Source organism: Bremia lactucae, linkage group LG3, assembly GCF_004359215.1.
Source record: "Bremia lactucae strain SF5 linkage group LG3, whole genome shotgun sequence".
Classification (NCBI taxonomy): domain Eukaryota; phylum Oomycota; class Peronosporomycetes; order Peronosporales; family Peronosporaceae; genus Bremia; species Bremia lactucae.
The window spans coordinates 2,658,477-2,684,635 of record NC_090612.1 but is presented as its reverse complement, the minus strand read 5'-3'; the positions used below and the strand labels follow the sequence as shown (position 1 = coordinate 2,684,635).

The window sequence follows — 26,159 nt, the reverse complement described above, 5'->3', positions numbered from 1 at the left end:
GTCTCAATTTTTTGAAGTTGCTAAAACCAGGTATTTATAGTTGGATTGCGAAGTAAAATTGACAAACTTATTTACACTCTTCCTCTGTGACAACGTTTTAGTTTAAATTTTCTTCCTATTAATCGCAATAATTACCTAGGACAGAACGAGTGTTAGTGCTCGTGCTTTAGCTACACGCTCATGCTCACGAGGCCAGCTGCTATTTAAAGGTCTTGAGTTTATTGGAAAAGCGACGACCATCTCACTTCTCGTTCGACACTTGGAGATCATGAGCCAAAAGCCAGTGCTTCAGCCATCAAAATTCTAACGACCCAACCGATGCGTAGGTAGATATCAACGCCGACATTTCTGAGTGTATCGGCAATCGGGTAGACCAGAATCGGTGTGAAATCTGGGAAGAAAAATTGCTGTGCTACATATTGGAGCCCGAATTGAAAAGAGGAAGAAAGAATAAAATGTTGAAAATTATTATGAGATTTAGCTTGATCGTGCTAATTTTTATGAAATTACAAAAGATGCATCGCAGTGCAGCTTGTACGCAATTGCACAAAATTTTGGCAGTTGTGAGCAGGAGCAGAAATTAGCAGTTGAAACGAAAGTACTCTTATCTCATGAGCGATGCGATCTTCACATTGGGATATCATGGCTGTAATTGCAGATCTTTCTGTCAAACCTGACGTACTATGTTTGTCCTGCGGAATCCCGTCCACCCATTAAAGTGACATAAGCATCGCATGCGGCCTCTGGTAACCGCTTGGCCAATCGAATCTGCCATAACCCAGCTACGCATGGGAAACGCGCCTACTTGCACTACGCTACTATCGACATCTTGCATTAAAAATGAGCGTACTTATCCGTGCCTGATTCCAATATTGTACTGCTTCTGTTATTCAAAATGGATGAACTTTCGCTCTAATCACTGCTCCTTCGTGAAACTGTATATCCATTTCTTACGCAGCCTAACTAAAAGAACGCGCCAATTTGCTCTTCCGCGCACAGGATACTTACTGCACAAAGCCAAATCAGAGGGTAGTTTAGTCATTTTCACACCTGGTTTAAATTAGCCTTTTTATACTTGAAATATTCCTTTTTTCGGCACTTCATATAAAAGGGGCTCTCCCACTGGGTTTGGCGAAGAAAGAACCTTCTGAGCCGAATAGACCAAGGGGGCGGGCGTTCGCATTAAAGCCCCACTCTGGAAACTGCTGCTTGTAAATCCACCTGATTGTGGCGGTTATTCAGTAACCGGTATCTTTGATCTCGCACTGCCATGCTCTTTGGCTCGCAGTACGACGACGATGGCGGCACGGACCACAGCGGCAGCTCCACGACACCCCCGCAGTCATCGCGTAAGAAGAAACCCGAAGTGTTCTCGCGCAAGGGTGGCAAGCTCAGTGTACGACGTGAAAAGCCGCGCCCTCGTATGGCAGGTGTCGCCTCCACCGTCCTTGCCACGCAGAACAACCCCACACATATATATGACTCTACTCTTTCGGCGTCTGCATCGTCCACTTCCTACTTGCACGATTATTCGCGAAATGACACAAGAAATCATCGCTACACTGGCTCTATGGAGAACAATTCCGCTAGCCATGACAATAATGTTACTGCGGTCAACCCATCGTCTTTACTACCAAAGTCGCGACGACGTCATGCCAAGAAGAAAGCAGATCGATTTTTAAAGACAAAGCGTCCAATTGACTGTCAATGCATGTATCCAGACGTCTGGAAACGGCTGCAATTTCGTAAAAAGATTGTGCAGCTGGCCACGAATTTGAGTGAAAAACCCATTTGCGTCACTGGCGTCGACGGCTTCTTGGCCTCTTGGATCGTATGTGAACTTCTAATTCGTGGCTATCGCGTGCGTGGGACTGTTCAGAATGGGAAAGACGATGTTGCTGGATTGTTGCAGCTACCAAATGGCCACAAGAACTTTTCAGTGGTCGAAACGTCGCTATTGACGCCGGAAGCCTGCGACATGGCTGTCCAAGGTTGGTACTATTGCTGAAATGATTATTGCATTTCTATACATCTGATAATATGGCGTATGATATATATCAGGATGTGATTTTGTGATCCATACCGGTACCCCGTCGTCTTGCTCGGTACGAGACCCGCTCTCGGAACTTCAGGAACCGGGGGTTCACAGCATTGGTAGTCGGATGCACTGTATTATTCCGATGATGACAAATTTTATACAGGCTTGTGCACGAGCTCGGACCAAGCGAGTGGTTTTGACGTCTTCTGTAGCTGCGATGGCGGATGTTGTGACACCGATTTCAATTATCAATGATGCTTGTTGGAACGTGACGTCGTCGTTGGAAAAGAATCCCCATTTTCTTAGCTTGAAGCTTGCGGAAGAAGCAGCGTGGCAGCTTGTGGATCAATTGCCAAGTGATCGTCGCATTGATTTAGTGACGATTAATCCAGGTACATTGTTTGGACCGATGCTCTCGAAATCAAAACTTGCTCCTGGGAATCAAGTCATTTACGATTTAATTGCGGGTCGATACTCGGCGTTAGTGGATTTAAACTGGAGTATGGTCGACGTTCGCGACTGTGCCTCGGCGCACGTTGCAGCATTAGAAAACAATGACGCTCGTGGACGATATATTTGCGTCAATAGGAGCGTGTGGATGAAGGATATTGTCGAGGTTTTGTCGAGCAATGGCTATAGTGGTCGTGATTTGCCGTGGAAAGTGGGATTACCCCATTGGGTTGGGCGTTTGCCAGCGTACTCGGTTCAACTTGGGCAAGTTGGCGCATCACTGTACGCTAAAGATCCAGCTTCTGTTCGAGCTTCTCCATATCTTGGCGACAAACTTTTGGAACATCTGAATATTCGTTTTCGACCAGTAGAATCGACACTTGTGGAATCAGCTAATGACTTGTTGAAATGGGGGCTTATTAAACCATGGGCTGAAGATCATGAGGCACTGGTGTGCGGCTGCTGCCACCATTCTTTTACCTTTTATCGAAGAAAACACCATTGTCGGGTTGGTACATGCCCGCGAACCTTGCATTCTTTAGAGTGTTTGATCTGATAATGTTTTGTCATTGTCTTGTTCCAGGAATGTGGTACGATCATATGTAACGATTGTTCAATGTCTCGAGCGGTTGTTGAGGGCTCAACAGGACGTGCACGGCTGTGTGATAAATGCGTTATGGGATCAATTCCAGATCTGCTGGATTTGCTAAGAAATAAAGATCCAGACAAGAAACGGACGGCAGTCATTGCATTAGAGTCACTAATGGAGAATCCGTCGAATCATGATTACGTCACTCGCTTTGGTGGTATTGTACTGCTCATGAATACCATTCATCATCATGACGAATCCATTTCGTCGCATGCTGCTGGCGCATTGTGTGCTTTGTCGTGTAGCGTGGCCAGTACGCTACAAATGGTGCTTGAAGGAGCAGTATTGCAGATGCTAGAAGTGGAAGAAATGCTAAGTACTTGGGCAATTTGCTTGCAAGCACTGCGCAACATTTGGAAACAGATTAATCGGCACGATTTTCGTCGAATGCTTTACGCTGTAGCGCGTGTTTCTGCTGATGCGAATATCGGTACGATAAAGTTGATTGATAACGTGATGTCTGGATGCATTGTTAATTTTGGACTGATATTTCGACAGGCGAGCTTCGTGGAAACATTTTGCTTACTTTCGTCCACATGATGGATCCAAAAGAAGTCCCCACTCTTTTATCCGAGGGACTGTTATCAGTATTGCATCACATGCTTCTTTCAACTGCTGAGTTTCCACGCTGTGCTGCAGCTCACGCAATTAAGCATTTGGTACCTACAAGATACGATCCAGACGTGTCTATTGAAGTTCCGCCCTATCTTGTGGATGACCACGAGGAGCTCTTTTTAAATTCTTCATTGTCAGACCTTCAATTTCTTGTCAAAGGTCATATCGCGCCAATTAATGCACACAAGGTCGTGCTTTTCTTTCGCAATTCGTATTTCAAGAATGTGGTGAAGGTGAGTTTTGTGTCCACGTCTTTTTTGTTTCGGTAGAAGCCTTTTGTTTGATCTCTGTGGATGTTTTTGATAATTTTATCGTATTTATAGTTTGGCTCGGCAAGCAGTCAAACTGCAGTCATTGAAGTTGATAATTGTCGGTATGAAGTTTTTTCAATCATGCTACGATTCTTGGTACGTTAAATAGCAATCAGTGCGAGTTATTGTCGGTAAAGAAGTATGAATAATTTATGGTCTGCAGTATACGGGAAAGGTTGATATTACAGCGGACATGGCTGAAGAATTACTACGGGCGTCATCGTTCTATTGTGTTTACGAACTTCAGAAGCGTACAGAGGCCTTTCTGAGTGGCCAGATTTGTGTGGAGAATGTCGTGGATTTGCTGACATTGTCGGAAGAATGCAATGCTGACGACCTTAAGAAGAATTGCGTGCCATTTTTGATGCAACATATTCACGAAGTCGTGCGGTTGCCTGCGTTCGAAGAGCACCGTGTGCGTTCGAGTGAAGAGGTATTAAAGGCTTTGACAAATTTGCTTGGCCCTGAATGGACTGCAAGCTATGCAAAACTAAAGAATTCGATTGGGCTGAATAGTAGTGACAAGGAAGATGTGATAAAGCTTTCCGCGCACGAATTGAATGACGATAAAAGGATTGTGGCGATAAATAATGAAATTCGAGAGAAGTCGGTATCGCCGCGCTTTTTGCTCTCTCCAGTTCCCCCTTTTAGTCAACATAAGAACCGATCGGCATTTGCTACGGATTCGCCAGTGGTGAGTGAGAATAAGCATGCTGTGAAGACGTACGGCACGGAAGAGATTCGTTTTCGACGTCCTAGCACCTTTTCCGAGGACTTTTCCGAGGGTCTCACGGAAGGCGTGTGTTGAGGTTATGAATTATATGAGTTTGAGATAGGGGAGACTTTTTTTTACCGATTAGTAAAATTTAATATTAAATGTGGTGTTTATTTTAGTCTCATGGGTACCACAAACAAATTCAGCAACATAAGTATCGGTAACATTCTTTGCTCTACTTTTTATCGTCTCAAAATTGATTTTTGATCATTTCGGCTTTTTTTTGTACTTTATTCCTTCTCAGAAAGAATTACAAACACAAGCGCATACTTGATGGAAACAGAGCTGTTTTAAATCCGAATGGACGTCGCCATGACCAAGGCGCAGCAGCACGCAGAGGCCGAGGAAAAAAACCAATTTGGCATTCTATTACACGTCGGAGACGCTTCCACAGGGACCGTGCACATTGTACCATTGACATCGACTCAGTACGTATTTCTGCGCTCATGTGATGGTTCAAGACATCCGTGGATGCGCCTTTACCGTGCATTCGCCTACGAAATCGTGCATTTGGTCTCAAAAGATACTTAATCTGTAACTGATTTGCCAGCGTCTTGGTCGAGGAAGTACGCAAAGACCTCGAGCGACTTAGCGGGGTGCCCACTATGGATCAGATTCTTTTAGGGGGGCCACCCTTTGGGCGGCTAGACCCACGCCGTATTATTGAATACTACGGAATCCCAGCTGTAAGTTTTTTGTAATTGAGACGATTGATTGATCGTTGAAGAATAGTACTGACGATTATAAGCGTGCAGGAAGACAAGGAGGTGTTTCTATACGATCGTCGATTGCTATCGCTCGATTCAGCGATGCCTGCTCCCACGTCAGCAGCGTCGACTCCAATTCTTATTGACTGTACGGTGTGTTGGCTTTAAGTTGCAAGTTTTGGACTAAAGCGGATGTGCTGCTCTTTATAGTGCCGTCGCAGCCGACGACTTCATCCGAAGGCTCCAAGATGTTGAGTGAAAGCTCGCATCCAATGATGCGAGCTCTGGCAGAGTATGAAGGGTATTTTCAACTACAGACTAGTCAAAGCGAGGCACTTGAAAACGGGACACGAGCGAATATCAGTCTAAGTGAACAAGGTGCTCAGGAGTTACAGATTCAGGAACGAGCTATCACAGCCGCCATTGCAAACTTGGAATTGTTTAAAACATCAATGATGAAGCACTTTGCGCCATTTTGGATGGAATTTCAGACGACTAAGAGCAAACACGAACGATTGTTGAGCGAGTTTGAGCAGTATGTAGAGGCTTTGGCGACGGTCAAGTTGCATCCAGCTTTGACGACAGACACGCGAAAGACGCTTTATGATTGTATTCCTGTACAAAAGGAACGGGAGTGGGCAGTACAGTGCGAGCAGTCGCATGCACATGTGGAAGGCCAAGTCTTGAAGCTGCAACAAGTGCATGATGACATTTGCAAGGAAGTAACCGCGATGTTGACGATTCATGCCAATTCTCGTCGAGAATATGATGATGCACGGTTGATATTGGAGGAGATGAAAGCGCTAAGAGATAAGCAAATGACGATCACGAATACGTTACGGGATAATTTACAATATGTCCTTAGTAGCATCGAGGAGACGTCACTCATAGCAAGGGGAAGTAATCCAATGCAGGCTTCTACGAACGCTCTGGACGTCTGTCGACGCATTGATGCGCTGTATCAAGGCCAGCAAAAAATGGTAGAATTGAGTTGATTTTTTGGCGCTGGGAATATAAAGGGTTTGTATTGATATTAATACGTTTGACTGCACGCATATGTTAGATTCCTGACGCACAAGGTCTGGTGAAGAATGTCATGATTCATGTGAAGACAATTGCTGCAATAAAGGCGACGGCTTTTGAACGAGTACAATTTACGTTGCGTCAAATATCGATTGCGCAGTCAAAGATTCGAGATTTTGAAAACTCACTGGCGGTTTTCCGAGAAGCCATAAGTGCTCAAACGGAACACTTTTACGAGCTGGAACATCTCGAAAAACTACCAGGTAGAGCTTGTACTACGCGAAAAAGATGTCGTTTGTAAAGCTGATGTAATTTGTGAGACAGAATCGTATGCGGCTTGCTTGAAGGAAATATTAAGACGTCATCAGTATGGTCGCAAGTTCTCGGATCGGATTCAATTAATGGCCGAGGAACTGGCTCAGCTGCGTGAGGATGAGGTAATTATGATACAAGATCGATTTTTTGTTTGGTTGGTGACACTTGAGGTATCTTTTCAAAAATAGGTGCAACACCGCGAAGCATTTTTGCGGAACTTTGGCCAACATTTGCCTCGCGATTTCGTTTCGGGACTTGCAGAGAAGCCATCTCATTGTGAATTTCGTATGCGACCATTTGATCAAAGTCTTCCAATGATTGAGGACGATAATGAAAACGCCGTGCGTTCGCCGTCGGATGAATTTGTTGATTGTGAAGATCACGGAAGCGCTTTTGAAATGACTAGTAAGGTTGATCGTTTGCAAGAGCGTTGCAAGGAATTGGAGTTAAGAGTGTCGGAACTCACGGCTGAGTTGGTGCAATCGAAAAAGAATTTTCTTTTTGATGGCTCGGAAAGCGACTCAATATCTCGTTCAGATATTTCTAAAACGAGTGCACACGAGGGGGATAGCTCATGTGAATTTCCATTGGTAGTGGCTCTTGCCGAGACTGCGGGTGGCATGACAAGCTCGTTGGAAGCTGAACGATCCAATGTTGTGAACCAAGAGTTAGCAGCTGTGAGGCGAAATATTGGTACGTCTATCGTGGAGAGAGCTAAGGTTTAGACGATTGAGAATTGATTATCTCTTGAGTTAAAGCGATAGGTATCGACAACAAAGAGGCTACAATTGCCAAGCTGGAGGTGCGCATGTATTTTTAGAATGAATTTGAAAACCAGCTGAGAAATCTTTTATTGCTGCTTAGAGTGAAAATCAGCAATTCTTGCTGAATGCGGCGGCTTTTGAAGAATATCCTTTTGACCATGTAGTTATATGTAGTCACGTGTACTTGTTGTTGATCGATTGTGGTTTCCTTAACCGTGCAGTGCTTGTTTTGTTGTGCGTTTTGAATCATTTACGGATATTCAGGAGCGATCAAGACAAGAAATGCAGCTTAAAGAGACTCAATCCAAGTTACAGCAGACGAATGCTGATTTGCGAACGTCACTATGTCAAATATTAGAGCTTCTTCAGCTTCATGTGGAGCTTCCTTTGGAGAATAATCACGTGGATGCGTTCTTGAACGATAATTTTCATATTGTCGAAACGCGCGTGAAAGAGCTGCTCGCGTGCGCCGAGTCTGAAATGGTGCGTCGAAGATGAATGCCTTTGTTATTGCTAATTTCTGATTTTTATCTCGTAAATGTTCAAGTCTGAGTTGATGAAGCGGCGGTCTGATCATTGCTTACTCGAATCGGAACAGGATCCAGACGACTCTTTTAAAATATCGTTTCGGAGATTTAGCGTAAATGACTTGGCCTTATTTTTGCCAACGTCAGCGCCTGGAAGCGATGCACAAAGAGTGTATTTGGCCTTTCACCTCGGTTGTCCCCATCGTTTTCTCTCGGAAGAATCCATCTCGTCATTCAGCAACGACGGGCAAAGGTATCTATTATGCTTTCGATTCGATTGAGTGCACTTTAACTTCTCAAATGCATTCTTAGGTACCCCGACTACGTGGTTGGCCGCATCGTGCTCATTGACGAGCAAATTACAACAGAGGCAAACAATCCGTACGCGTTACATTTAGGAACAATGTTTTACGTCTTGACGGTCGCAAGTCTTCACGAAAGTTAATTGTGTATACCACACGTACTCAAAGGCCCAATAACATTTTTATAGGCCAAAATACCTTTATATTGCGTTCTGATTAGCTATAATTCGTTGGGGTGGGTGTACTTATAGCGTGGCCTTTTCTTAAAACACTTTATGCTTAGTAATTCGAGGTATAAAAGGTTATTTCGTCAAGTAGTACGATAAAAATGACCGAAACAGAGCCTATTACGGCGAAGCGTGCGGCCGAGCAATTCGATCATGAATTCCAGCGCTACACGACCAAGCACGTAAGTCTAGACCCTTGTGTAATAGTACATTTCAAACACAGCAACATATAGGCTATATATGTATGATAGACTGGAAAGAGTGCACGTGCTGTGGCCATGGCTCGAGCAGAATTGGCCAAGTACAACGCCATCATGTTCCAAGACAAGAAATTAGAAGAAAAAGGCATTCAAAAAGGCCGATTAACGCCGGAGCTGCGGGCAACTTATGAAACGAAGATTAAAAACTTAGAAGATGCATTGGACAAGTTTCATCTTTCAGTAGCCAGCTACAATCGTACCAAAGCTCTCTTGAGCTTCGTATTGCTTGTTGCTTTTGCACTCTTGATGTTCTTCCAGCCATGGGCGAAACACTTTGAAAATCCACAAGACTTGACATACGATGAATATGTTACGCTTGATGAGGAGCTGACTGAGCCGCGGAAGCAGAAACTCCTTGAATCCAGCGACGAGCTCTAAATGCCTAACTTGTGACAACTTTAAGCATCCGAAAACGAGAAATTGAGTGACAATCAATGCATTGCAACTTGTCACGACTTTGATGCATTTTCGTTTTTTTTAGTAAACTTCATCTTGTACTACTACACTGTATGAGTTGCAGACTCACTGTACCCGACATGGTGCCAGTATGTCGTCCCCCCTCGCCAAGTTCGACGACAAATTTCTGAATATTCTCGTACGAATCGATGCTTTGGGAAGTTGCTTGTGGAATACAAATGACGCCTTGACCAAAACACAGTCCTTGCGCCCCCGCGTGGACTTTAATAGCCACGTGCATGTTTCCAGTTGGCCGCACAAATGTGTGGTGCGTTAAACCACTCCTCACAAAGTCCGTCCACTTGACGTGAGCAACGTTGGTTTTGCATAACAGTCGATCCGTGGTATTGAGATACACGCCACCGCACATGGAGTCTGCGAGCTCGAATAATTTGCGCTGGGCCGAGAAAATGTCTTCCGATGGCAAAGGGTAGACAATTGTTACCATAACATGGTGTCCGTGACGATTTAAGGTCGAAAAACGCTCGTTCAGGTTCATGAAATAATCAGTGGGAAGGCGACGCGTTGCAGAGTCTCTCTCCCAAAGCCACGAGATGCTGTCAAAGTCTACTCGGAGTTGACACTCGAGCACACCATTGACATCTTGCATTCGCTGTAGATTCTTGTTGGCTACTTGGGACTCAATTGGCATAAAGTCACGATTGACAAGTGCTTGAAAAACTGCGATAACGGGCTTGTGGTCCGAGCAATTGACTTGCTCGCACGAATTATAGACAACACATCGTAGTCGATGGCACATGTCAGACTGGGAAAAGAAGAGGATTCGATCAGTATAGGATGGAACGCGCGTGCCATGACCTTTGACGGCAGTGGTAAAGCACTTGGCAAGATCCTCACTTGTCCAATTGGCAGCGTCTAGATTTAACGCTGCTTTACGCTTTCGCCGAAACGTGGGAGGAAACACAATCGGAGCCTCTTGGAAACCGTAAAAAACGTATCCTTCTCGCAGATTCGCATGAAGCTCGTCATGTGCTAGCACCTTGTCCCATCCAAATTGATCATCGTCCAGGAGCTCGCAATCTGCCGAGTAGCGAGCACTAGTGCTGCTATTATTCGACGATACAAAATCAAACGAGGTGCTCTTGACGTTGCGTTCTAATAGACTCACATCGTAAGGGTTACTCTCACGTTCGCTGCCTCGATAACGTTCATGGTTAAATGGACTCCCACTCGATCGTTTGTCCAAGAATTCACGGTGTAATGTTGCCTGTTGCTTTCTTCGTGAGACGGAAGCATTTTCGCACTGTTTTACTTTCGACACGAGCTCTAAGATTGTCTCAGCGGTTGCATGGCGTCGAGTTAATCGGTAATTTAGATCACCCAGCACAAAGCTGTGATGATGGACAAATGGGAACTCAAAACCCACATCTTCTAGATTTAAGTGCAGATTCTTAAGAAGATCCTGGGAGTCTCGATTTCGCCGTCGGACGTTTGATTTTCCCTGTCAATGCATTCCAAGTGAGCACAGAAGTATTAAACACGTTTGCGTGTCTCATTACCTTGGGATCCGACGCCAAATGGCACGCTACAAACGCAAACGACGTGTCGTAATAGCGAAATGCAAAGCCTACTGCGCCTTTATTTGAAGCCCGTCCGAGTACGAGCGATTTTCCCACGTGGACTTCTTGTTGCACGACGGGGGGCATGTAAAACGCACCACTGCCGACGTCGAACGATTTAATAAAGACAGTTATGGCAATGTGGCCATGGTACCCCAATGCTGTGGTTTTGCGACCGATTTCACGATCAAACTGATGATATGCTGAGCTTTGGTGGTCTAGCAGATTTGATAACGTTCCTTCAAGGTGCTGGCGAATTAAGCTTCGAGTAGTGCTTAAATGCAGACACTCTTGAAGACCAATAACATAAATATCGTGACCACGTGGAATCCACTTTGTCAGCTCCACGGGGGTGACTTGGGCTTCGCCCATGTTAAAAGTCGAGACAAAAAGATTTGCCGGTTTACGGTAGTGCTTGACATGGGCGTAAGTCGTGCCTGATTCCATTGTTGGAAACGACGGGGAAGCGACACACTTGTGCGTTAAAGGAATCGATGGTTTGCATGAAAGAATTTGGTAGAGTTTCGTGAGTAATCCTCCGTAGATGATGGCAGTCGTCAAGCCTTGAGAGCACACAGTCACTTGCATTAATAGGGCCACGGAAAAAGTTGCTGAGCCGAGTTGGTTGTCAAATACTGAAACACCACAGGAAAGTGTCAATACTTTAATGAAAGTAAAAAAAAACATTGAACACAAGTTCCAAAAACGACTCACATCGAAAGATAATGCTAGGGATCCAGAGCACAATAAAGGCAGCAATGTAAATGCGTAACTTGGACGTAATGAGCGCCCACGACTCTTGTGCATCGACGTTTGCGTTTTGAAAGAGGCGCGACATGCGGGTATGTGTAACCCATAGGATGACGCAAATATAGAAAATGGCCACGACTACAAAGAGGTAGAACGACCAGAAGCGTACCATGCGTGACTCGACCCAGCAGTAGAACGTCGCGCTTCCAAACATTCTCGCAGCACCGAGCGCGACACTATCAGCCACTGCAGGCACAATAGCTAGTAATACGTATACTTTAAATCTACTCTTAAGCCTTGCTTCGCTGTCTTTGTGCACAATCTTGCGATAGAAACAATGAGCGATGGACGTGTTCCAGAATACCGACATGAGACCAAACACGTGCAAGGAAAAAGCCTGTGCATAGCAGAACACCGTCGCGTCCTGGATAAGGTGCCCAAACATCTTTGGAAATGTCAAGCCTGCGTCCATTATCGAGAGCACAACGACCATCTTTTGCACCATTGAGACGCCACTAGGCAGTCGAGCAGACATGTAATGGTGTCGGAGAATGTACAGACAGCCGAGTAGCGACAGCGCACAGCAGCTTAATATGACCACGTGTAGCACGTCCAACTGCGAGGGAGAAAACTTTGAGGAAGCATTTTGTAAGGTCATGTGGTCACGGGCCGCCGAGTTTGCTGGACCCGTTGCCCACGAAAGTGATAAAATCTCGTATCGTTGGCTACTTTTAATTGCTTGTCGAATCGCAACGGATGATCTCCTCGTTACTACTTGACGAAGGAGGTTAGTCAAGAGTGGTAGGTTTGTCTAAAGCTTAGAAAAAAATAATGCGCTGCCAAGAAACACTTCTTGGTGCTGCAATGCTGGAAAGACTGAGGGAATCCTTTAAGAATCTGACAAGTCCCATCTATGTATCTCCATTTATCTAACCTTAAAGCATTGCAGCACCAAGAAGTTTTCTTTCAGATAAAAAGCAGCGCTACCCGCAGTCTATCAGGACGTGGCCATAGCTTTAAAAGACCTTGCTGAGCGCGACTCTTTGAGTCAGACGCTCGTCCTATTTCATGTTTAGCTCGTTGAAGAGGCGTACCCTCTGAGTCAAGGTTACACTTCCCATAACGTACCCTCCATTTTCATAAAAATGTACTCGTTCATCTCGTGGCGTGTTGGCTTAGCAGTACTGGCAACGCTCGCCGCTTTCGTCCTCGCTCGACCTATTGTTGAGCTTTTTCTTAGTATTGTACGTCAACGGATCGGCAAGCATGTGCGGTGCGTGCCTTTTCGTCGTGAATCTCAAGGAGAATGCACTTTGTTAAACAAACATATAAATTTGGCAACTTTTTATCAATTGCTAGATGGATCGCCGACGTCCAACACTACATGCTGACGTATCTATGGTGGTTTCTCTTCCTACTACTGGTGCGCGATGTGGTGGCTCGTCATATCTTGGATCTCGGTGACGAAAAAGATGACGTCTTGCAATATTTAATGTACGTCGCAGCCGTTCCACTCGTGCTCGGTACGTTTGCCATGCGAAGAGTCGTCACAAATGTACGCAAGAGCTTCAACATACTTGTAATCGGCAACATTACAATGTTTACTTGCATACGCGTAGCTCATTGTGCGGTTTCTCCAATGGGATCCCTCATCCTCCGAGTACGACGCGCGAATTTTCGTCATTACAGAGTCGATCAAATTCCTCTACTTTATCTTTATTCTCGTTGAGATTTTCTACATTTTCTTTTTATCCAATATGGTTATGCGCTCGGTGCTTGTTGTCGGACTCTTAAGCCTTGAACTCGTCGCTATTCTATCGGGCTTTACTGTAGTACGTACAACATCAATGCATTCTCGAAACTATCAACGAAGCATTTGGAATTGTTGATATTTGTTAGCTCAAAAATGTGGCCACGGGGTTATTCTTGATCTTTGCCGAGCCCTTTCGAACGGGAAGTGAGGTCAAAGTACAGCATTTACTAGGCTGGATTGAGCGAGTGTCGCTTGCGAGGACAATTCTGCGACGAATGGATGGATCGCGCATATTTGTACCTAATGGCATCTTTGCTGACAATTACCAGACAAGTGGTAATGCAGCAGACGCCCACACGTACTCGCTCCTGCTCATGTTATCCTCGACGACTTCAGCGGTAAAGATCAAGGAATTTATGCAAGAATTACAAAATACTTTGCAACCATATGCTCTTACGACTACAGCGCTTGCCGAGATCCATCGAGATCGACGCGAAGCGTTCGATGACAGAACGAGTTATGCCAGTAGCAGTGGAACAGGGATCGATAGTAGCTTTTTTAGCGGCCTCTTACAGTCGACAGCAATGAGCGACGGCATGCGGCGTCGCACTAGTACAACGTTTAGTGCATTCGATGCAAGTGGTCGACCAATTGCTCCACCGCCACTGCCTGTGCGTGTTGAACTTCACGCAATGTTTGAAGTTAAAGTCACTGTTCTAATGGATCGGGAACGCTTTAAATTGCTCGAGTTGGCAAATTCCGAGGTGAGTTGAAATGCACTATGACAAGATAATTATTAACTTTGTCATTGGACATTTATAAGGTAAATCTTGCTATTATCGACACGATCCAGCAACTTCGAGTCGACGCAAGACAGATAGCCCGCTGAAATGTAGCGATTTTATCTCATATAAGGTCGCTACGATTCTCATGAGGTCGACGGTGTCGCAATAAATTGTCATCATTCTGATCCGGCAGACCTATTATTGCACTTTCATGCCATCGGTGATTTCTTGACAGCTCAGGTAAAGGGGCTGAGTTTAACGTCGAGAATTGTTCACATGAAGCTTGTTCTTCCATTCCAATCTCAGACGAAGTAGCTGAAGCACGCAGCTCAGTGCTACTCGGTTCTTCTCCATATAAACTCATTTGAAGTTTTAAAAGTGTTTCCGTAATTTGAAGTACAATCTAAAAAATAAAAATTAATATTTCAATACAATCCTGCATTTTTAAAAAACAAACCTGTGTCTTCTCAGCTAAAATTCCTTTTAAATGTCGCTCTTGAGAATAATAAACGACATGCACGAGATAGGGTGCTTCAATACTGATCCAAAACCGTCCTCCTGGTGACTGCGATTCTTCCGTTGCAAGCTCCTTGCTACGCTCGTACAGATGCATCATATTCCAACCACCTCGTGGTTTCTCAAGTCCAAGGACGTGATTCTTTTTATTAATACGAATGTCCGTCATGTGCTGCGTCAAAAAATTGTCCAGCTCTTGGACAAAAATTCGAATTGCTGTCGTTGGCGTCGAGTGGCTCAGATGGAGAGGAATGACAATGCGTCGGTCTAAGCTCTTGCTCTGAACTGTGACGGAATTCTCTAATATGATGCTGTTTGGGATATAGGCCAGTCCTTTGTCATACTGCCGCAACGAAAAGCCTTGTAGAAACAATCGCTCTACCACGCCTTCATGACCTTGAAAAGACACGTGTATTCCGCTCTTTATCTGTTCGTCTTTTAATGACATTAAGCCACCCATGATATTTTTAAGCTACGTTTGCACAAACGCCATCAGCTAGATAAATAACTAAATTCTTACACCAATACAGCGTTGCTACTTACCCAAGAATGAGCACCAAACACAAACACAAACTCCACCATAACAACTGCCACTGTTGACACTTGGCCCGACTCAAAGTCTGTATATCGCCCAACTTCATCAATAATACATGTTGATACGACTGCTGCCACGAGTAACACTTTAATTACCTATAGTATGTTGAAAGAAGCTTAGCATACCCAATGCTGTGACGTCCTTAAGTCTAGTCTAACGTACCCCAATGCCCTCTGTGATGATCATAACTCTACTGTAGTCATCATCATCTTTAGATACTGCGCGGCTCCAACCCTGTACGCGAACGATACCCCACGTGACGTAATTGCATAAGCAGATGACAACCCACACCAATGGGGGACCTAGTAATAACGTAACAATGCTTTCTAATGAGCCCGTCTCCATATTAAGTAAATGTTTCAGGTCCATTACAAAGGCAGAAAACCAGGCAAGGAGTACAAAAACGACCCACGAGAGTGGCCGCAGAAGCATCTTCTCAAACTCTCGCAGCCAAACAAAGAGCGCCGGTACGATGCGACGAGCCACGCGCAACGAGAATCGAACTACTTCTACACGTAAAACATATGCAGCTACGAGTAATGCAAGACCTAGAAACACTCGCCATTGATCATTAGATGAGGTCACAGGATACTCGACGTCTACCATTTCGTCCTGGCTGCCGCTGTCCATGGGGCTTCGCTCACAAACGTTCTATACTTGATTATCCATCATCAATAATAAAGTACCGGATATATGAAAATGATACGAATTTCAATAATTCTTTCTCGAAACGATCATATTTTTGTTGTAAGCTTTGTATTCAAGCAAAAAAGTTGGAATGAATTTGTTTTAAGCTTGTGCGATGTGTGATTGACGCTATGTAGAGAAGCCACTTGGAAGAAGGCAGTCTGTCCCTGCAGCAAAATCGATTCTTCCTTTCCGGTAGTAAGCCTTCTGGAGCAAAAGAAATCAGGAGGGCCGGCCTTATGCAAGCTATAATTTTAGCAGGTGGTAAGGATGATTAGAGAAGAAACCAGAAGATTGTAAATTTACAAATTCGATATAGTTCGCTATTAATAACAGTGTCCACACCAATGCACGGATTAATTTCGATATGAGCCTACTTAGAAAGACAGTGAGAAGTGAGATGCTGCGAAATTAAATGCTCCGCGGTCGCCTTAAAGCCGCGCAAACGCCAGTACACCCGCGTTTCGTATAATTGATGGAGTAATTCCCCATCTGTGCATTTGTCATGAAAAGGTTTTAACCGATCCAAACGATTAGACCACGTATACGTACTTGACTTTCACATAAAACGATTGGCCGTATTTCTTACGATTCTATCAGTCTTCTCAGCGTGGAGTCAGTAAAATTGACCTTCATGAAAATTTTGACTAATGACTTCTTTCGGTACGAGCTTAAGCATTCCTCTATGAGAGCATGTACTGCATCCTTACGATGCATGGTTGCACCTGCAACGGTATAAACCAGACGTTCCCGAACTGAAAACCTAATCCAATTATGGAAGAGACCTCGCTAGAATATTGGGTCATGTACGTAAGCTGCATTTAGCGTGCATTTTGCACCAATTTCTTTGTCTTCGGCCTCCAGATAGGCAAGGATTTGCCATCAAGACCTCGTGAATGCTGACTTTACTAAACACTGTGCTGTCATTGTGCTAACAGTGAAGTGCTCACTAAAGTCAGCATTCGGGAGGTTTCGATAGCAAATCCTTGCCTAATTTTTCCTTAAGATGTAACAACCCGTTCATCCGATCATCACCTCGAAATGCTTTTCGCTTGGTCGTTAAAATTTCGAACCATGTGCGACAATTCTCAAGCTTCCTTCATAGCCACAACTTTGTAAATCTAATGCTGCCTGACCATGATGCAGACAAATCTTTAAGAATACAGGTTTTAGCTAAAAAAGACGTCACAAAGTGTCGGCAAGTGTTATGAAATGATTTGCACACGAATTTAGTATGCTTTCCACTAATTGTCTAATCTCATTTGAAACGCCCACATGTTGAGCTAACGAAGCCTCTACATCACTGCCTTAATTCATAAAGTCACATTTGTGAAAATATTGTCGACACGACAGTTGAAAAATGCTGCAACTTTTATTGTCTCTCGTTCTTATCGGGCTCTTCTCCCAATCCGTCGACGCTGAGGACATTCAAGTGAGTGAAGTCTTTGGCGGCCCACACGGCCAAGAGTTTTCGGACAAAGATTCGGTACAATTTGGACAGAATGTGGCATCGATAACAATTTTCTCTGGAGCACGTGTTCATGGCCTCTCGTTGGAAGTTATTGGTCCAGGCGCAACTGTATTCAATCACGGATACGTCGAAGGGGTCGGAAACAAGCTCGTTCTTAAAGCCGGTGAACGAATCGTATCGATGGAAGCTCATTGGGGCAAGAAGTCTGGACGTACGCGAGTTTTCTACGTCAATTTTATCACGAGTGACGGTAATACGGTTGCTGGTGGATCCATGTCAGATGACAAGAATACAGTGAAAGCACCCGAAGGTTTTCAACTTGGAGGGTTTCTAGGGCGAAGTGGAGATGAAATTGATCAGCTTGGTGCCGTTTGGGTTCGTAGTGAGCCCCCACCGCCAGCCCCACCAGTTCCTGCTACCGAGGAGAATCCTCCAGATATTCTATCCGGCGATTCCTCAGGCAGTGCGCAACCTCCTCCTGCACCGCCAGCCACGTCGTCGATTTCGATTAAAGATGCGATCCAAATGAGTGAGAGTTTTGGCGGACCTCATGGCACTCGATTTAATGACAAATCAAAAGTTACTTCTGGCCAAACGGTGGCGTCGCTGACGCTTTATTCAGGGGACCGTGTTGATGGTCTTGAGCTTGAGATTTCGGCGCCTCAACCTATTACATTCAGTCATGGCTACACCGGAGGGGGTAATGTCCAAAAGCTTCAACTCGGTCCCGGGGAATATATTACAAAGATGGAAGCTCACTGGAGCAAACATAAAGGCAAAACGCGCATTTTTCACTTGAGTTTTAGTACCAATGCAGGCAATACCGTGTCTGGAGGAAGCCAAACGCATGACAAAGGGACGGTCGATGCTCCCGAAGGGTTTCAACTCGTTGGATTTCATGGACAAGATGGACACGCGTTAGATCGATTGGGCGCGATTTGGTCGAGTATTGAATTGATTACACTACCGCCAGTAACGGAACCTCCTTCAGCGGCGTCGGATATGAGCGATAGTAATTCAGCTTCGAAGGACTTAGCTGGTCCAGTTGGTGGCAAACTCCGAAAACGGGCGACCCTTTTGAGTGACTCGTTTGGCGGGCCACACGGCCAGCAGTTTTCGGACCTGCCTTTGGCCAAATCGGCGCAAAAGATCGCCACGTTGACCATTCGTTCGGGTGCACGGGCACATGGTATATCTCTTGTTGTGACGGACCCAATTCCGGAAACATTCTCGCACGGGGGGTACGGAGGAACTGAGAATACGCTCACACTTGGACCAGATGAATACATTACGTACATGGAAGCTCATTGGGACAAGAAGAAAGGTACTACGCGCATTTTTTTTCTTAAATTTAATACGAACAAAGGGAATTCCGTGTCGGGTGGTTCGCAGACGCCGTATACTGGAAGCACTACTGCTCCGGAGGGCTATCAACTTGGCGGATTCTTTGGTCGTGATGGGGATGAGATTGATTTATTAGGTGTCGTCTGGACAAGTATTGAAGCCGTCGCGGAATTGCCTAAAATGGCCGGTGGCGGTCCTGCCGCGGATAATGACATCAAGCTTGGCAAACCTTACGGGGGTCCTCACGGTGTCGCGTTCTCCGACGTGAAAGATATTATTCTGAACCAGACCATGACAGGAATTGAGATGCGACATGGCGAACGCCTTGATTTTGTTGGTCTGAAACTAAACAATCCAGCCCCACAGTTTTGGCATCATGGCGGAAGCGGTGGGCAACTCGTAACATTAGACCTTGCGCCCGACGAGCATATTATTTCTTTAGAGGTTCATTGGGGCAAGAAAAGAGGAAGGACACAAGTTTTTTATGCGCGGTTTGCGACCAACAAAGATAAAAGTGTGGAAGCAGGACAAAAGACCAACAGTTATATTGTCGAGACGGCTCCCGAGGGCTATCGGCTTGGTGGCCTTCATGGTCGAGCGGAAGGTGAAGTTAATGAAATGGGCGCCATCTGGATTAAGATTGATGCAAAACAGCTTTTCCTAACGGATATCGTGGGGAATGAATGGTATGGTGGCACAATTCGCAATTGGGTTGGACCGACTATTGGGACTCCGAAAGATACGGCTTGTTATCGGAAATACAAACCATTTGATAGCAAAAGAGATTGCCCCCTTGGCTACAGCAATGACGATGACGATTGCATTGCCCAATGTCCCATGGCGTATCCCGTTCGGTGTGCCCTCGAGTGCATTCCCCAGAATGACGACTGTGCGCTCGCAATTCTTACTAAAATCGCAGCCGTCGCGTCGGTAGCATTCAATGCGGCAACTGCCGGAGTCTTTGTATCAGTTAAAAACTTATACACGGGAGCAAAGCGAATATATATGTGCGCCGCGGAAGTTATTAACGTGATACGACAATTGATATACTACATTCGATATACGCAAACCACGGTGCCTCAAGGAGAAATTGAACAATTGTTGACGTTATCGTATCAGTCGAATGTCGTGCTCACGGACTTACCCATTGCAATTTATACATGTCTGGGTATTAAACCCCCCAAGACTTTGGTCTGGTCCGGCTTTGTCGTTATTGCGGTGCAAACGATTGTCAAGCAAGTCATTGTGTACGGGGAAGAGATTATTGCCTCTGCTAAAAACGTCATTGATTTGATTCAAAATTCCACGTCCGTGGAGAATTCCATGAGCAGTGTGACCGAATTGGACGATTTCATTACGGCCAATACCTCCTGTGGCTACGAGCTAAAAAAATTGACGGACAGGGTCATCTTTACCGTCAGCGACATTCGTAATAAAACGCCGAATGCAGCTATCGACGATGTTCGTGTGACAGTGAGCAAGTCGTCGATGGTATTTAACGACGTTCCACGGATAACCAACAATTGCATGAAAGAAATGCTCAAGACGAAGACCAAACAAGCTGCATTTGAGACGCGAGATTTACTTCGCAAGACAATGGAAGTGATCATTGACCAACTTGTTGACACGGGGACGACAGATATGGGAAAAGATGTCGCAGAGGAACAACAACTGCTCGAGTCGGCGAATTTTGGGCTCGTGGTGTTAGGAGGCTTGGACCCGACGGGTATTGTCTACATGGCGTCGCAATTTGTGCAACCCATTTGTGGACCGAGTGGGTTTATTGGCGATATTGATGATGGAAATCTCTATGACGCATTGGGAATGATGACTGTTGATGAAGCTTTTGTAGGAAGCTATGGAACGTGGACGAAAGTAGGCGATGGCGTTGTGCGTATTATTTTTGAAAGCACGGACCGAGAAGACGTTACGGTCGTGATTCACTCGGGTGGGAACGACTATGCTGATGTGGACGTGGCAGCTGGAGATACCGTGACATGGGAAGCATCGGTACCGGAGCTTCAAGACAAAACTTTGTACTTGGACCGATGGCGTCCTGGGTTGTTTGGCTTACCTGGCTCTGGTGGTGGCTCCTTGCTACTTTGGATTCCACGGGCTGAGGAAGGTGGGCATTTGACTTTACACGCCAGAATTAATGTAAGCTAGAATGCGTTTGTGTCGATTTGTGGTCACTATCTATTTCTTGTTTCTAAACAATGGCGATTTTTCCTGGTATTGGTAAAAAAAAACGATTGGTCATTTTTCATTGAAAGTAATTTTGAGTTGGCTGCTTGTCTTATTGTAGAATTCTAAACAGACAATATGCGAAAATTTGACTTGCTAATGGTACCCCCAATAAGACATAAAATTGTGGTATTATTAATACCTCGATTCCTTAGTTGCTATGGTAGAGAGACAGCCAACCATGTCGCTGCAGGCGTGGATTGCAACGCGGAACGAGTGCTTAACCGTGGCCGATAAACTCATCGATCCCGTTTCCATTGTTGCTGCATACGGCGATAATGATCGTTCAATTGTGGCCAAGAGCGATTTTCAGGCTGGGACTGAATTAGTTGCACTGAAGCAAGGAGTGTTTTTAAATGGCACCAATTGGCTGAAACACTTTGTAGGCGAGGAAAAGGAATCACTGAACGCAAAAGTTGATAGTATGCAATTAAGTGGTACGATCAAAACATCGCTAGCATTGTTGGCAGAGGTCGCTCGTGGCAATAGTAGCGATTATTGTGGCTATATTCAGCAACTTCCGACCACCTTAATGCTACCCTTTTGCTGGGAATCAAAACTTTGTGAATTGCTTCAGCATACTACCGCATTCTCCCTCTTAGATGATAAAGTGGTGCTCAATCTGTACGAAAATCATGCAAAACCCTTGATGACCACTTTTTCAGCTATATGGCCGACGGAAGTGTCGACGCTAAGTACATTTCAATGGGCCTACTCAATGGTTGTGTCACGGTACGAGTAGCAAAGCTTTTTTAACGAAATCCACGACTAATCACAAGTGTAGTGCATTTAATGTTGAGAATGCTACAGAGCCAACTCTGCTTCCAGTAATTGACATGGCCAATCATTCAGTGCACAATCCGGCCGCGCATATTGTTATGATTGACGCAAGCACCTTTCAAGTATGTAAGTAATACTTTTTTTGATATGTGCCCCATGTCTCTCACATTCTCAGTTTGTTGAAAATAACAGTTAATTGCTCTACGTGAGGTGAAAAAGAGCGAGCCTGTGACGATCTCTTATGGAGAATTGTCCAATGCTCAGGTAGTGTGGAATACAAAATTTGAGATGCTTGGATTTCGGAGCTCATTGTGACCGTGAAGCTTCTGTGCCGTTATGGTTTTGTGCTGCCTACAGTACTCCCTTCAGATTCAATTCATATAACGAGCTTAGAGCTGACGAATGCATTCCAAGCGTTCTTGCATAATAGCGACATTGACAATGAAGACAGCAGTCAGATACGTCTTGGCAAAGCCACTTTAAAATCAAATCCAGCGAAGCGAGTCAAAGTCGATCATTTGGAGAAAGATGGCCACAGCCTATTCTTTACACTTAATGATAAAGAAGAGCAAGATTTTGGACTTGGAGATGCGCTGCTGAACTTCGTCATGACAAATAATTATCCTGCTGAGCACCTTGATGATGTTCTGGCCATGATTTTACAAGAGAAAGACAAGAAGTATTGTGCTTGTCTACTTAAAGCTTCAGAAATTGCTTCTTGTGAGACAAAAGCCATTCGACAGCTCACCTTACATGAACGCTTGATATGCCGCCGTGTTTTGCTTGGATTAAAGTCGCTGGAAGAAGGCTCAGATGTTAGCGAGGATGACGACGAATCGTGAGTCACATGGAAATGCGAGTGTTTAACTAGTCGGTTTTAAATTGTTAACCACCTCGACCTACAGGCTAGTGACGAAAAATACGCTTTGACGTGATTGAATGGGGTGGATGTTTTAAAAAGCTTCTGGCACAGTAATAGCAGAGATGATTTGATCGACGATATTGACGTGGAGTAAATAACGTTAGTGGTCGCAATCCCAACTACTTCTTCATTCTGGATCGCATCAATATGATATAGTCTTGCTAAAATCCTCTTCTTTATCGTTCTTGGTTATGCAAATTAGCCTTTTCTCGGTGTCTCGCTCCCAAAACTTTATTACTTAAAAGAGGATAACAAATTATTTTATTCAACACTGAAATTTTGTTTTCCCAATATTAGGTGTGATATCTTATGCCCGATTATTTCCTATCAGAGGAAATGAAAAATAAAGCACAAAATTATTATCTTTGTTAATTTGACTTTATATTGTCGATTTCAAGGAAAATCCTAATTTTTCTTATTTTTTCTGCGTTTTTTTGGCAGTTCGAGCACTTAGCGAATGTCGGAACAGATGAATGATTTGGATTGGCGGGAGCCGCTCAATTCTGCCTGTAACGGCACTGGTTCACGGGCAATCTGCGACGCCCAGATTTGCCAATTGATGTGCTCGGACGCATTAATTATACCCCACCTTGACAAGAGCTGCTGCGCAACATCGGCAACAATTGATTGTGCAGCTGCTTCATCCCTGTCCGTCTGCTGTGAGAATAGCACAATGGCGCTGAACGTTGAAAACTGTGCAGCTGTTGCAATATGTAATCCATACTTGAAAAGCTGAAATTGTGGGATGGCCTGTAACGGAGTGTATCGTTACATGAAATTAACACTTAAAGGTTGTTAATTAATATATTATCTAAAAGGTAGATGATGTTTGGAGAATATTACTTTAAATAGTAATGTTCAGAAATCTTATCCATATTAGGTATAGACCATTATATCTATTTATCCCGCAGACTAATCAACTGTAGACGGAAACAAAAGAGAGATTCAGATAAAATAAGATAAGATTTCAATTGCATGTTTAGTATTAGTTTAGGATTAAGTTAGCGTTAACAGATATAAAGAACAGATACATAGTTATATTAATACAGTTTTCATTTAACCCTCTTTAAGCTAGTTGCCTTATAGGGAAGTCTTCCTCTGCACGTACTAGTGTGCGTGAAATAACGTAAAGCACCACTCGCAACTGAAGCAGTGCGAAGTGGACTTGTACTGAAGCAGTACAAGTCGTAGTGCCCACAATTATTTTTCATCTAACATGGACGTGTTAGATGATAGTGGAAATACGCATCACGTTTCGCGTGAAAGCTACTCCTTTCTAAGCGACATAGAAAGGAGTGCGGCGAACGAATGAGTTCGAGCGTAGGAAACGATGCCATCTTGGCAATGCTGTCCGATTTTGGTAAAGATGCCTTCCATTCAGCCATCGCCAAGTTCATACAACATGAACTTGACGAGATGAAGAAGAAGGTAGCCTTGCTGAATCAGCAAGGCTCTCAACAGGCGGAACTGTTGAGGTTACAACAAGTACAGACCCTTGTACCTGGGATGACGCATACGCGTCGTCCCGAAACCCTAAAGATTAACATCTCTAAGTATAGGGGTGTCGAAGAAGACTCCCTCTTAAGATAGTTTGTCGAGTTGGACGATGCCATAAGGGCACGTCACATCGTCGACGAGCAAATGCAAGTCGCATTCGCTCAATCAAATTTGGCAGGTCATGGCAAAACTTGGGCATTGGGCCTTAAGTTGCGCGACCCATACGTCTTTGGGTCGCTAGAGGCTTTTAAAGCCCGGCTCAAACAGACGTTTGAACCGCCAAGGGCTGAGTTCAGAGCTCGTTCAGAGCTTCTGAAACTCAAGCAAGGCAAGCATGATGTTCACGCATATGCCCAGCACATACGACTCCTAGCGAGTTGTATAACAAATAACCCAGTCCATGAACACACGTTGATGACGGTGTTCATGCAAGGTCTTACGGATGGTCCCGTAAAGACCCACCTGTTCCGCTTGGAACTGGATACGCTTGAAGAAGCAATATCCGTTGCGGAACAGGAAGACTTCAGCTTGAGACAGGCTCAAGCTAGTTCCTCATCATATCGCCCTCCAAGACGACACGAGTTAGGAGGTCCAGAACCCATAGACCTCTCTTACGTCGAAAGCGAGAGACCTCGCTTTTCGAGCAATAAGCGACTGCAGAAATGCCATCGCTGCCAAAAATTAGGACACTACGCTCATGAGTGTAGTGCCCCACGCCCAGCACCAAAAGGTACTGAACGTAATTTTGGACCGTATGCCAAAAAGGGCAACGGTCGCGGGTCCGACGTTGTTGCGAAATCGCAACAGCGAAGCGGACCGCCAAAAAATGGTCGGGGTCAGTAGGGGCGCAACGCCCTACTGACCCAGCAACTCCTAGAGAATGTGCGAATCTCTTGAAGAAAGTTGCTTCAGACAAACAAACATTGTGTGTCTCTGCACCTGGCGATGGCGTATTCCTCATCACTTTGAAGTTAAAAGTGACAAATGATTTGTCACTTGGAGCTCTAGTGGACTGCGGAGCGTCGAATAACTTCATTCGTCGCCAGTCACTAGAGGGTCGTAGGCTCAAATATGTTAGGCGCGACATCCCTCCAACGAGAATGACGGTGCGTCTAGCGATAGGCTCATCGATAACAGCAATGAAACGCGCAGTGAAATTTCACTTCACGTTAAGGGATTTACAGTATGATGATGATTTCATCGTACTGGATTTGGATGACAAATTTGATGTCATCCTAGGTTTACCTTGGCTCAGAAAATACGAACCAAGGATCAGCTGGCAGCATCGATCCGTAAAGATGCCTGCCACTTGTTCATCAGATGGCCATCTGATGAACGTCTTGGAGCGTCCACAAGCGTGTGGATGTACTACGAGTGAGTGCGATGGCCTCACTTGTGGTACGGTCGTTAGTACAACCGCACAAGATCACAGTGTGATTACCAATCACAATGTGGAGTCAGCTGCCGGCGGCTGTGTTAATGCACAGGCAGCGCCGAAGGTCCACCACTCGAAAAGGTCGAGTGGATTGGGACATGAATGTACGCTTAGTGGGCGACATTCAAGGAGTATACCGGTTGCCCAGAAAGGACAACACGATGATCCAAGGTCGAGTAGAGAGTCGACCGTAGTGGACCCGACTGTGATAGCGCAATCACACTCGGAAGACGTTGAGGGAAGAGGTCCCCACGTATTTGAGGAGAAATCCCCTCAAATGGTAGAAGTTACTAGACTTCTAAATCCCGAGGGATTAATCCCCCGGCAGCCTGTGGATAAATCCCAGGAAGAAACCGAGACATTAAATGTCTTGGTTAATGA

General features: G+C 44.9%; 7 protein-coding genes across 7 annotated transcripts; 5 read left to right on the top strand and 2 right to left on the bottom strand.

Annotated features, from left to right (window-relative positions):
- The first annotated feature begins 1,212 nt into the window (after positions 1–1,212).
- On the top strand, positions 1,213–4,984 carry CCR75_001331 (uncharacterized protein). Its single transcript, XM_067959435.1, has 6 exons — positions 1,213–1,991; positions 2,062–2,996; positions 3,072–3,567; positions 3,636–3,985; positions 4,076–4,159; positions 4,227–4,984. Exons 1-6 carry the CDS (start codon positions 1,271–1,273, stop codon positions 4,869–4,871), a joined length of 3,231 nt encoding a protein of 1,076 aa, XP_067815409.1. The 5' UTR covers positions 1,213–1,270; the 3' UTR covers positions 4,872–4,984.
- A 154-nt stretch (positions 4,985–5,138) lies between these two features.
- Positions 5,139–8,781, top strand: CCR75_001330 (uncharacterized protein; the record flags this gene model as incomplete). The annotated part of the gene is made up of 12 exons (XM_067959434.1): positions 5,139–5,266; positions 5,389–5,524; positions 5,594–5,693; positions 5,756–6,525; positions 6,609–6,831; positions 6,893–7,005; positions 7,072–7,576; positions 7,648–7,685; positions 7,748–7,867; positions 7,912–8,130; positions 8,195–8,427; positions 8,487–8,781. The coding sequence occupies 12 exons, from the start codon at positions 5,139–5,141 to the stop codon at positions 8,617–8,619; spliced, it is 2,718 nt and encodes a 905-aa protein (XP_067815408.1). The 3' UTR covers positions 8,620–8,781.
- A 23-nt stretch (positions 8,782–8,804) lies between these two features.
- On the top strand, positions 8,805–9,419 carry CCR75_001329 (uncharacterized protein; the record flags this gene model as incomplete). The annotated part of the gene is made up of 2 exons (XM_067959433.1): positions 8,805–8,885; positions 8,955–9,419. 2 exons carry the CDS (start codon positions 8,805–8,807, stop codon positions 9,339–9,341), a joined length of 468 nt encoding a protein of 155 aa, XP_067815059.1. The 3' UTR covers positions 9,342–9,419.
- A 31-nt stretch (positions 9,420–9,450) lies between these two features.
- Positions 9,451–12,407, bottom strand: CCR75_001328 (uncharacterized protein; the record flags this gene model as incomplete). Its single annotated transcript, XM_067959432.1, has 3 exons — positions 9,451–10,881; positions 10,940–11,661; positions 11,714–12,407. The coding sequence occupies 3 exons, from the start codon at positions 12,405–12,407 to the stop codon at positions 9,451–9,453; spliced, it is 2,847 nt and encodes a 948-aa protein (XP_067815060.1).
- A 487-nt stretch (positions 12,408–12,894) lies between these two features.
- CCR75_001327 (uncharacterized protein) lies at positions 12,895–14,391 on the top strand (the record flags this gene model as incomplete). The annotated part of the gene is made up of 5 exons (XM_067959431.1): positions 12,895–13,022; positions 13,109–13,304; positions 13,369–13,581; positions 13,649–14,266; positions 14,326–14,391. The coding sequence occupies 5 exons, from the start codon at positions 12,895–12,897 to the stop codon at positions 14,389–14,391; spliced, it is 1,221 nt and encodes a 406-aa protein (XP_067815289.1).
- On the bottom strand, positions 13,215–16,084 carry CCR75_001326 (uncharacterized protein). The gene is made up of 5 exons (XM_067959430.1): positions 15,561–16,084; positions 15,347–15,493; positions 14,745–15,275; positions 13,369–14,690; positions 13,215–13,304 (listed from the first exon to the last, which is right to left on the bottom strand). The coding sequence occupies exons 1-4, from the start codon at positions 16,026–16,028 to the stop codon at positions 14,409–14,411; spliced, it is 1,428 nt and encodes a 475-aa protein (XP_067815173.1). The 5' UTR covers positions 16,029–16,084; the 3' UTR covers positions 13,215–13,304; positions 13,369–14,408.
- Positions 16,085–17,297: 1,213 nt separating this feature from the next.
- Positions 17,298–22,766, top strand: CCR75_001325 (uncharacterized protein; the record flags this gene model as incomplete). Its single annotated transcript, XM_067959429.1, has 4 exons — positions 17,298–21,876; positions 21,929–22,046; positions 22,117–22,188; positions 22,230–22,766. Exons 1-4 carry the CDS (start codon positions 21,305–21,307, stop codon positions 22,764–22,766), a joined length of 1,299 nt encoding a protein of 432 aa, XP_067815287.1. The 5' UTR covers positions 17,298–21,304.
- Between the last annotated feature and the right edge of the window lie 3,393 nt (positions 22,767–26,159).

Bases quoted from the DNA above. Each gene is read 5' to 3' on its own strand.
- CCR75_001331 (XM_067959435.1), top strand. From the start codon at position 1,271: ATGCTCTTTGGCTCGCAGTACGACGACGATGGCGGCACGGACCACAGC. The intron at 3,568-3,635 runs GTACGATAAAGT...ATATTTCGACAG, and splicing joins TTCTGCTGATGCGAATATCG to GCGAGCTTCGTGGAAACATT. The intron at 4,160-4,226 runs GTACGTTAAATA...TATGGTCTGCAG, and splicing joins CAATCATGCTACGATTCTTG to TATACGGGAAAGGTTGATAT.
- CCR75_001326 (XM_067959430.1), bottom strand. From the start codon at position 16,028: ATGGACAGCGGCAGCCAGGACGAAATGGTAGACGTCGAGTATCCTGTG. The intron at 15,276-15,346 runs GTAAGTAGCAAC...GTGCAAACGTAG, and splicing joins TGTTTGGTGCTCATTCTTGG to CTTAAAAATATCATGGGTGG. The intron at 14,691-14,744 runs GTTTGTTTTTTA...TTTATTTTTTAG, and splicing joins TTTTAGCTGAGAAGACACAG to ATTGTACTTCAAATTACGGA.